We start from the raw sequence: 12,088 nt of genomic DNA on the forward strand, positions 1-12,088 counted from the left end.
GTTAACAAAAGTAGGTAAATGATAGCTCCCTAAAGAGTCATCACCGACATACCACTCACAAAGTGGTGCAATATCAGGGCTAACACAAGTAACATCAATGGCTGATGCATTATTACCAGGTCTAGAAATAGTAGTAGGGTCACCAGAATTTAAAATACATAAATCAGCATCATCAAATATATCAAATAATTCACGACCTCTTGAATTGGTAGTATCACAACCAAAAGCTATATTGTGAGCATTAAAATCACCAGATACAAGACAAGGCTTGGGTAATTGCAATATAATCTTTCTCAAATTAATCAAACTAATTGAGCTATTATTTGGTGGACAGTAGACACAGAGCACTGAGACAGGACCACATCCTGTTATTATAGAAATAGCTATAAATTGAATATTTTGATAGAAAGTAGTTTTTAAGACCTTAAATTTAATATCATTTTTTATTAAAATACCTACACCTCCATGCTCATTTTTAGCATTTTTTCCAACAAATATATAACCAGGTATATAAAAAGGCAGACCAGAATCTTTTAACCAAGTTTCATTTAGCAATCACACATCTATTTTATTATCATATAATAAAGATTTAAGAAGTGGTTTTTTATTATTGATACTCTGTATGTTATGTTGCATTAATCGTAAATAATCCATTATTTTGTTAAGTTTTGTATTAATATATCCTTAATGTGTGCAGTTGTGTTTGCTGTATTAGAATTGCCTAACATAACTAAAGTTTTGATAATTTTACTCAAGAACTGATCATCTTTAATGAGCTGATCATAGGAACCACTATTAGGAGGAGCAGACTGGACTGGAATTGAACTATCTGATGAATTTTGTGATAACTTTTTTTTCTTAGGTTGGACAGTAGGTGAAGCTAATTTATTGTGAGCCAACTTTACAACTGATTTATCACTAGGTAACGGAGGAAAATCACTTGACAATAATACAGTTGAATACATTTTAGATGAATAATTATTTTCATGTTTTTTAATCTGAGCTGCTTTTTGAGGACAAAACCTGGATACTGCCAAGTGGTCTCCTCCACAGTTAACACACTTTAAAAATTCAGCTGAGCATTCCTTATAGGAATGACCACCTGAACACTTTGAACAAACCTGATTGTTTCTACATACTTTGGCACTGTGTCTAAATTTCATGCATTTAAAACATTGCATGAGAGGAGGAATATAAGTGAAAACTTTGTAACGCCAGTTGTCTAAATAAACATACTGAGGGAGAACAGTTCCTACAAAGGTAACGCTTATAGTAGTAAGGGGTTCTAGACCATCACAAGTTCTTTTCATGAAACGTCTAACACCAACAATTTCAGAGTCAGCCATTAGTTTGTGGTATAAATCCGCGTTACTGCATTCTTTAGGGATAAAACGAATTTTACCCACTCGCTCCACCGAAGAGGCTGGTACAAAAGCTTTCATATTATTGTCACGTAAGCTAACGTGACTCAGAAAATCATTAGCAGCTGCAGCTTGTTTGAAAACCAGCATAATTTTAGCCGCATTAACTCGACGACATTCCTTAATGCCCTTCACGTTTTTGAATATTTTTGATAAATGCAAAGGATTTTTATTACCTATCTTATCTTCCATTTTAATTCCCTGTACGTAAACGGGGAACTCTTCTATGTTACTATTATCCGGGTAGGATCGCTTATAATCTGGTTTAGAGTAAGGTTTATACTTATCGACATCGTTCGATTTTACAGAGTTATCTAATCGCCTCTTTTTCGAGTCTACGGGTGACTTTGTAGACCCGTCTTCATCACCATCACTCTCTGAAGACATTATTCTCCTCCAAAAGCACTCTGTCTTGAAAAAGACAATTTAATTAAAAATAAAACAAAATTTTATTTGAAAAACGCGGCTCTCCTTTTCCCGCCAAAAAGGAAGTCCAACACTCTTAGGTATATTTAATTTTCGAATATTGCCATGTCCAGATAATTTCCACTATTACATTGGGGTGTTATTAAGGATAAGCCAGCTTCGAATGGAATTATTGGTATATGTAGAAAATCTTTTATTAAACCGGCTTAGATCAGAATATAAACTTACACAAACATAAACATTATGTTTTTGATAATAACAAATGCATGTGCTGTGTGTGAAGTTAAAAAAAAAATTTACTTCATACTATTTATTAGAATACATGATTGTAATTGTAATTTGATAAAGTTTATTAGTAAAATAAATTACATTATTGTCTTTTTGTATAGACGCTGGTGTTCTGAGGTACGAAAAAGAAGAAAATCAAGAAAGTCAAACTCAAAAATATTGAGTACAGTACATAACTTATTTTTAAAAGTTAGCCCTCACTGATATGGTTCGCCCCATGAATGTTAAAGTTAAAGTATTATATTCTATTCAAAACTTTATTAACTCGAAACTATTCGAAAATTTATGACTTTTAGCTTGAATTAAGCTAAACAAGACATTAAGTAAATATTTAAGTATTCGTAGTATTTAACCAAATATTACAAGCTACATACAATAAATGATGATTTATCAAAACATTTTGAAATATAATTATAACGAAAATAACATTTAGGGAAATTTAAACACCATTAACCATGACATGGCAACATCGTTAGAAACCAAAATGGCAGCAAGTGATATCAGCGCGTTATCATGTGAGCCGATGAAATAATGTTTTTTTGAGTTTTACAGTCGCGAGTGAAATTGTAATTTGTGAATTAGTGCATTGTGACATAAAAAACCATGGTGGATATAAAATCACCGCCGTTTAGTGATATAAAAAGACCTGAGGAAGTCGTTCGAATGACGACAAACGATAGCCTGAAATTTGCAGTTCTTATCGGGCTGATAGAAGTTGGCCAGGTGACCAACCGTGAAGTGGTGAACACCGTTTTACACCTGGTAAGTCATCATCTAGAAATCCCCCATCAATCCTATAAAATCTTACTAGATTCGTATAAGAGGTTATTGGTCGCGCAAAACAATGTTAATTTATTATTTCTTACTTACTATTTGTATTTTTTTGTTGTAAGTAGTATATTGTAATGATATTCAACTGTAGCTTGTTTCTATTCATCGATCGAGTTCGTAATAACAGATATTTTCCACCTACCAAGTTTGTTTTGATGGCGTTATTAAACTTACCTTCGCTGTTTAGCGGCTCTTAAATAAACACCCAAACAAAGTTTCAAATAAATAAATATATCATACATTCTTCTAATATATTTTAAGCAAACAATTTATATTCAGGAAATCAGATAGGTTTTATAAAAAGTTTTCCAGAAACGGAAGACAGATCGGCATAAAAGAATGTGTAGGAGATTGCGAAGATTGACAAAAGAAAAGAAGACTAGGGTTTACCAGTCACAATTTGAAATCTCATTGAAACATATAAAATCCTCACTGGCCACTATAATGTTCCAGGAATTGAGAAGCTCTTTATTTTAAGTGAAAATACACATTTGAGGGGTAGTTCTTTAAAACTTAAGACCACTCAACATAACACAAATTCCCTATAGAACGTTCTCCCAAACCGAGTAGTGACTAGTGGCCGATTCGAATAGGCTTCCGGAAAGTATAATCAGTGCACCATCTTTGAACACCTTTAAAAATAGATTGTATAGTTTCTTCAAATCTCAAAATACACGCGCATCAGCTTATTAAGCTGCCAGTGTGTTAATATACATAATAATAATAATAATTGGCCGAGTACAAATGTAGGACATATTTTAGGTTAGTTTTTGGTTAAAAAACACATAAAATCAACAATGTTGTACTTTGATTAATTACTATAGTTCCAGAGTCATGATACTTAGAATTATAACGCATGTCGCAATATATCTCTGATGTTGGATTTTAGACCAAAATATTAAGTCTGTACCTACTGTAGTAAGCAAGCAGTGAATAGAGTTGATAATTGCACATTTTTTTACCAATTAAGGGTAAGTATTACATAAGCAAATTTACTGCAATTATTTATCAGCAAAAGTAAGCAAAGCTCTAAAAAATAATAGTACCTAAACGTATAATTTTTTTGTAGGAATCTTCATTTTCGATTCGATTTCGTTTTCAAGCATAGACAATGTGTAAAAAAATAAATAATTGTTGACGTAATCACCAAATATGAAAATCAAAGACCTCTCCGCCCCTATAGTGCTTATGTAATACTTGAACATCCTAAGCGTCGAAACACTATATACCGCGAACTATAACTGTCAAAATCTAATACGTTTTTGACATATAATCTGTACTTGCAAATTACTGCCATGACGTCATTCCGACGATGACCTTGAAATGAAGTTATATACTTAACTTTTAATTGTCATTTACAATTACATTCAGAATGGAATTAATTAACACATATAAGTAAGTACACAATCGTTTAATGTGGTTAAAAAGCGTGAAGGCAATGTTCAATATTTATCTGGTTTGCTGTGCGACAATAGTAACATAGGTATATTAACAGATAAAAAATAATATATTTGTCTCTGGTTTACGCGAATAGACAGACTGCACACAGATAGTCTCTTGATCACTAGACAAAGAGTTATAGAAGTACGGAAACCTCGAGTTAAATGTTATAAATTCACATTTATATCCTTTAAAAAGAAGAGAGCGTGACTTGCGAGCGATGTTTCTTTTACGTCATTATGGAATAGAGAAAGTAGCCAATCATGGGGCAAAATGAAATTCTTCAATCATTTTTAATAAAAGACAATGTACATTTTTTAAATATTGCTTAATATATTATAGATAAACTAAAAGTACAGAAAACCCAAAAGAACCACTAAAGGACCTTGGGGCCTGAAGGGCTACACCACGCAAATTTAAAATTCCGTATAAACTAAAGAGTTACAAAAATTACAATTAATACACAAACGAATAGACGATGTTTAGATGTTTATTTTTAAATCTATTTTGAACTTTTATAATCGATTTAGTCTACAATAAACCGTACAACATAGATTTTCTGTCAAACCCTATTGTTTGTTTATTGTTCTGTGTGCATTGAGCACAGAACATATTTTGACTATTGAATGGAGTATCCGTGCATTCTAGTACCAATAAAACCTAGAATTCAAATTGATTGAATTGATAAAGTTGAATAATTTGAACCCGGATATTTATTTGTGGTTTTGTATTTAATAATAGTATCTATTAAGTAAATATCAAAATGTGCACATTTACCTTTTAAAAAAGTAGAAACTCATAAATATACAGTATTTACATTAAGCATTATTCTTAACCTACACAGTGATAATAATAATAATAAAATAAATATAGTTTAAAAAAACTAAAAAACACGCTTTTAAAGCACATCAAACTAAAAAGTGAAAAATAATTCCTAATTTAGGCTAAAAAGGTAATGAACAAAAAATACTGGTATTATTGTGAAAAAGCGTGGGTTGCTCGATAGACGAAAAATATGGCACAGAGCGCGCCACGCTTTTTAAAAGCGTGTTTTTTAGTTTTTTTTAACTATATTTATTTTCCACTTTTTAGTCCTAGCAGCAATACGTGTTTATCTCGTTTATCTCGAAAAAAAATTCATTGTTTTTTCGAGATAAACCTATGAAATTATTATATTGTCGCTGATTCTTTATAAGTGTACAAAGTTTGAATTAAATCTGTCCGTTTAATGTGGGTCAAAATCGAGTCCGAAGAAGTCGATTACATACATACAGGTGAAACTAATATAAAGCGTGTTAAAATGGATGAATAGAATATTAAACCAAATTTCAAAAGTTTGGTCCTTGTGGCAATGTACCTTTAATGATGGCCTCCTCACGTATTGCGATACTTATTCGTTGAGCGAGGAAAGCACCAGTTCTTGGGTCACCTACCAGGCGACAACTTAAATCTTAAATCAACTTAATTGTTTAGCCTGTGAAACAAAGTTTGAGAAAAGACTCTTAATTTTACATAAAAACGTCTCAGTGAGGAGCCATACAAAAGTTTATTTTTCAAAATGAACATTTAATTGTATGCGTAATTTGCATTCTGCATTAAACGAACAATTCAATTATGTCTTCATTAAGAGAAACATTAACGAATAAACATCCCGGAGGTAATGAAGGTTGGGCGTCGGCCAAATTCAGCTTTAGCGCAAATGTTTTGAGGTGTTTGAAATGGGAAACGTAGTTGAAGAGTATGTAGACGATATTCTATATTCTCGATACGGTCGATATATTCAGTGTCAAGACTTATCGCTAAGACACACTTCCAAACTTTAATAAAAATAATATATAGAGACTCTTGGGCCGAGGGGTTCAAGTACACATGCACTTATTTTATGTTGGCGCCTGGTAGATAGGACAGGTGACCCCAGAGCTGGAGCTATCCTGGCTTAACGAATAAGTATCGCAATACAGCGAGGAAATGCTGCTATTAAAGGTACACTGCCACAGGGACCAAACTTTTTACATTTGTTTTGATTTTCTTTTAAATAATTTATATTTTTTTTATTATTACTTTGTAGGTTATGAAAATTGTAAATACTGTACATACTTGATTGTAATCATTTATCGTTAATGGATATAACGTAGAAATAAATGTATTTTATTTATTAATAGCCGCGCCAATCACGCCTAACAAAAACAGGATAGAATAAGTTATACATTTTGCAACCAATGTATAACCAACGATAATAGGTGTGGACGGTGTGCGCAAACATAATGATTACAATCAATACTTTTTTTTCGCCCATGGCGCAGGCTATAGTCTTTCGACCATACCGCCTTTACTATCGACACGTCTACACGGACAAACATTACTGTAGGATCACAGAACAAAAGACATCATATTATAAAACATAGCGAAAAATATAGAGATATTTTTTTTATATTTATAATGCAGACTGATTAGGCCACTTGTTAATTGTTGACCAGCGGTGCTTTGTGACACACCGCCTAGTCTTTCGTAGATGTTTTTCTTTAATTATTTATTAAGTTCATTTATGTCTTTATCCACGTTAGTATCTGTCTTGCCTATCTGTTTGTCTTTTACTTTCCGTTAAGTCAGCATTTCCCATAAAGAGATGAGACTATAAGAAGGCTGTTCCGCATCATCATCCACCGTGGACCATCACAATCCTAATTGATAATTAAATATAATAAGTAAAAATTTCAGTTCAGTAAACATATTTTTTTCTTTTTTTAAAACAATCACTTATTCAATCCTATCAGATCGTAGCATTATGTATAGGTCTACCGGAACCTCATGGCATAAAACAAAAATAAAATAATGATATATTCATATGGCAATGTCAAGTGTCACCCGTCAAATCAAAGTACAAGATCTGTCAACCGCTGCTCAGATTTTGTCGTCTTGAAATTGGTTGTTTTTGTGAAAATGTCGAAAAAGCGACTTCGGTCTCAAGCGAGAAATATTGTTTTTAATGATTATCGTATTGTTGTTTATTTTTATAATATAGTCTGAATACATAAACTGTTCAACACAAAAATTTGAGCCAGAGATTCAGAGACAAGTAAAACGTAGCTTCATAAAACCTTGAAATTAAAACTGGCTGTATTTATTGGGATAGTTTTGTTCTTGTATAATAATAATCAATAATAAAGCCCGTTTATTTCCAATCTTTACAAAAGTAGAATATACAGCTTAGATTTGATGCATAGCTTTTTTCTGGTTAGTATCTAATAATATCCTAACTTCCTTCAGTACCATTGATCCTTTCTTTCTCCATTCCCTTCCTGCTAGCGCTTCTATTCTTTCTATCCACCTGTTTTTGGGCCTTTTGGTACTTTCCCTAGAGTTGTTCGTGTATAAGTGCTAATTAAGCAGGTAATCTTAAATAACTTGACATCTATGTAGTTTTCATTAAAATTGCTATATCAAAGAGCGCTCTTTCCGGTGCATTCAATTACAAAATCCGATAGCTAAGTGCCTTAGCGTGCATTTGACACTGTCGCAAGTTAAACGATGAGCGATTCTACAATCATTAATTTAAATATTTATTTATTAATAAATACAGAGACACAGACTAACTTTATTCATAAATACTAAATCAATGCACTCTGTTGAAGTGTGAGATTTTGAAAAGTGACAGCTTTTTGTGAGACGCGCAGACAAAGCAAATCAAAACGATTTTGTTGCGTAATTCGCCAATGTGTTGGGTTTTAGCTTACTACAGTACAATGTATGAAGATGTAGACATTTTCCACCTCACCTAAGAGGATGTGAGGAAATATTTTGGGAAGTGGGAGGACTTTGACTTTATGTGGCTGTAGTTATAATTACTTCTTGCTTTAAAATATTGGGTTATAGTCTGTGTAATGTTCAATATCAGTTTTCTGTTTTTTATCTATTCATGTAATTGACTTCTGTTATCTGTTTCGTATATTTTATTTAACAATGTAATCTGTTCTGTCTGTCTGTAAAACTATAAAGACTAGAGGCTTATGAACGTCAATACTTATAAAACGGAAGATCTTTTACATTCACTATCAGTTGACGAATCGAGGCTGTAGAGCGTGCGAGAGGAAACTACGCCACTCTTTTAAATCCCCAAGATTATGGTTTACTGATTTATTATTTTTGGAGGCAAGCCACTATATGTGATAGCATCGAACATACTTTAATTTAAATACTCAACTAAAAATTAAAAAAACGATATAAAAAAATACAATTGATAACAGGACAGAAATGTTTCATTGAATATGCCACGATATTTCTTCGACATTTAGTGCAACATTATATTATATCCTGTAATCATTTTTTTCTATAACTCGATAAATTTAGCTAAATTGAGCAAACACTCAGTATGAGCTGTATATAAATGGCATGGGCAGTAGCTGTTCTTACATAGCTTGAGGGTAGGTAACTCTTTTTATTTTGCCGCTACCCTCCATACCATGAGCCGTGAAAAAGCATAGCGGAAGCAGGTTACGAGGCGACGGGTCGATATGACGTCCGCTATACCTCATTAGGCACAGCTGAACATTAATTATTCTCATTAGCGCAGACAGTGTTGCTCACTTTCAAAAAGCAAGCGATTCGGCACGTAGACTACACACCCTTAAATCTAGAAATTATCTAAGATGTTAAGTAAGAAATAGGAGCTATCCTACTAATATTATTAACCGTAAAGTGTGTAATGATGGATGTTTGTTACTCTTTTCCGCTAAAACTACTGAATGGATTTTAATGAAACTTTACAATAATATAGTTTATACATCAGTATAACACATATGCTACTAAGGATGGAGGAAAAAATGCGAGCTTTTATGGCGTGAGCTGCCAAAACCGCTAGAGTTACACATATGTAATGTATGAAGGAAATAAATGTCTTAAATAGTCCTACAAAAAACCCCGCAGTATATATCTATATCTTATGTGTAAGCCATTATAGCCAGAATAGTGAACTATAACTACAGTAAATATTGATAATTTATTTCTAATGCACACTTGGTAGTAATTGAGATAAATAATAAACGACGTGTAATGCGAATCAAGGTTTATTGGTGACTGACGCTGAAATTGATTTCTAAAAGAAAATAGATACTTTTATCGCTTCTGGTATTTAAAGTGTACCTTTTTAGGTCTGGGCCTCAGATTTCTGAATCTGTGTCATGATCATTTGTCATAGGCAAGTAGGTGATCAGCCTGCTGTGACTGACACAAGCCATCGACTTTTTGGGTCTAAGGCAAGCCGGTTTCCTCACGATGTTTTTCTTCAGCGTTCGAGCGAATATTAAATGCGTATATAGAAAGAAAGTCCATTGCACAGCCGAGGATGGAACCTACGACCTCAGAGATGAAAAAAAACGTGTGGCACTCGGGGACTGCCGCGGTAAAGATATTGCATAATTTTTTTTTCAACTTATGCAATTATAATTATTTATTTATGCAGTATTTTTTTCTTTGATATAAATTCAAGTTTTTTCTTTGATAAATTAATTCAATCTACCACTCTACCAGACTCAGACTAACTCGCCTATTAGTCTGTCTCACTCTAACGCGCACCGGCTGCACCGATCTCGTCAGAGAGATGTGAATACGCAGTATGCGTTCTGTCCCGCTCTAACGCGTAAGGTTTTTTTCGTTACGGAATTTCTGGATTCAGTCTCCACGCTCGAGGCCCGCGATGGAAGCTATGCAATAGCTTAATAAACTTTAAATGTACTTTATGAATTATCTTGGAAATTTAAATACGGCTTTGTCTCGGTGATACCAAAGTCAAACTATGTAGCCTAAAGCTCAAAAGTTTGGCGATTATAGTTGGACAGTGACCTTCGGACCGGCGCGCATTACATTGATTCCTGCGGTGGCGTGGTTTAGGGGTGTGGTGTTATACGATACTTAGGCCTACTTGTTAATATTTAGTAGTTTGTGTAGTTTCGGTTCAAATATATTTTATTTCTCAAAGATCATTCACTTAGTGAGAAATTTAAGAGGTTAGGAATGTACATCGTTTTGAAACTATTTAGAAATAAGCTATGTAAAATAAAAATATTAGTTATTTGCTAGCTATTTGCAGCTATTTGGTATTTTATCCATACATTGTGAACCAGACCCTAAACATTTATTAACATTTCTTAAATAAAGAGCGTATAATGGACGTAAAGAAATAACAAGAAACTGTCAGCGATTAATAGTAATAAATACTCATATACGTTGTGAATTATGTATGTACTCCTGTTTACGTCTGTTTGTTGTGCATTAATAGTAAATGTCTATGTATTAACAAGCTATCTATTGATAATGTGAACTCCGCAAAAGCCTTGGAGGATTAGGCGGTGATCCAATAAGCGTGAAATGAGTTGCACCGGTGACACGATCGATACGACGACTATTGACCATTGTATACTTTGAACACTTGTCTACTAGGCGTGGTATAAGTAATGTATCTAATAACAGACGTACTATAATCATTGAATAATGCTACAAACGTATAATTTATATTTATTATTAATAACCTACAATGTAAAAATAAAAAGAATTAAAACAAATTTTAATCTTTGGTCCCTTTGGCAGTGTACCTTTAACCGAAAGGTCCTATCGGGTCGCCAAACTCCAAAAAAGTACATTGTTTCTTTCCATTTTTCATTTAAAATGAAAATTAAACTAAGTACAGCGTGTCGATTTTTACTCATAGGGCCCCATCAAAAGAATTTTCCACGGGCCCCAGATGGTATAATTACGCCACTGCCTAATGTCTTAAAAAAACCCCATTAGATTTACATTTACATATTTAAATCTTAAATGTCGTTTACTATTAGCGCTTAATTAACGTTTGTAATTGAATAGTATAAGTAAACAGGAGACAAAATGGTCTTTTAATATGGCATCGTAGTGACTTTTGTTGAAATTAATAATTTTAATTCTCTGGTTTTAATTTTTTAAAGGTACCTTTGAAATTCATTGCTATACATAGTCCAGCCATAAATTCTGAAAAAGCATTTTTTTAAATGAAGTAATGTAATATTTTTAAAATTTTTACTGACACATTTACTAGTCTCAGCAAAAATTAAAAAAAAAATTCTATTCTAAATGGGCACCTTTGGCTTTTATATAGCCCTTTAATCTTTTTGGCCACGAATCTAAGGGTTTAAGCAGTGTTTCCAAGGGACTGCTCGCCACTGCTCGCTCCAAAGATGTTTTAGGAGACTCAATGTCGTGTCGTTTAGTTCCAAATTCAAAACAATTAAAAAATAGCCAGACTAGTTATATATAGTTCTTATGTATATTTTTTTCTGTTGTATGTTTCTAACAAATCGTATTAGTAAGTTATATACCACAAGCACCATTGTCGGTTTCATACCGTAGCAGAAATTAGTGCTACGGGCGTGTACTGCTACGTTCTACAAATCTCGTAGCAATTGAACCTCGTAGCCCGTAGCGAATTGGTAGGTTAATTTAAGAAGGCCGAGTCATTTATTCCGCTCCAAATCTCGTGCTTTGTCTGACATTACCGCTTAAGCTGTCTAACAATGTATTTTTTTAAATCTATTGGCTCTATGGGATGCTACTTGTGTGGACACGTTTGCCCCGTCTCACCTCCTACGGACAAGCAAAAAGCTGGGGCGGTCGCAGAGCAGGAAATAATAAACGGCACAAATATAAGACTCTTTCCT

At 33.2% G+C, this 12,088-nt stretch overlaps 1 protein-coding gene, 1 long non-coding RNA gene and 1 pseudogene across 2 annotated transcripts in view; 2 read left to right on the forward strand and 1 right to left on the reverse strand.

The window, feature by feature from the left end:
- Nucleotides 1–255, forward strand: part of LOC125058228 — a 12,695-nt gene extending 12,440 nt beyond the window's left edge. The window contains exon 4 of the long non-coding RNA XR_007118339.1: nucleotides 15–255. This is a non-coding gene — a long non-coding RNA (uncharacterized LOC125058228). The remainder of the gene's footprint in view (nucleotides 1–14) is intronic.
- A 34-nt stretch (nucleotides 256–289) lies between these two features.
- On the reverse strand, nucleotides 290–1,933 carry LOC125058208. Its single transcript, XM_047662249.1, has one exon. It carries the CDS (start codon nucleotides 1,806–1,808, stop codon nucleotides 654–656), a length of 1,155 nt encoding a protein of 384 aa, XP_047518205.1. The 5' UTR covers nucleotides 1,809–1,933; the 3' UTR covers nucleotides 290–653.
- Nucleotides 1,934–2,602: 669 nt separating this feature from the next.
- The window catches only part of LOC125058191, a 32,675-nt pseudogene continuing 23,189 nt past the window's right edge, over nucleotides 2,603–12,088 (forward strand).

The sequence above is a fragment of the Pieris napi genome, chromosome 18 (genome assembly GCF_905475465.1).
Source record: "Pieris napi chromosome 18, ilPieNapi1.2, whole genome shotgun sequence".
Lineage (NCBI taxonomy): Eukaryota > Metazoa > Arthropoda > Insecta > Lepidoptera > Pieridae > Pieris > Pieris napi.

Coding starts and splice junctions, on each gene's coding strand:
- LOC125058208 (XM_047662249.1), bottom strand. CDS start 1,808: ATGTCTTCAGAGAGTGATGGTGATGAAGACGGGTCTACAAAGTCACCC.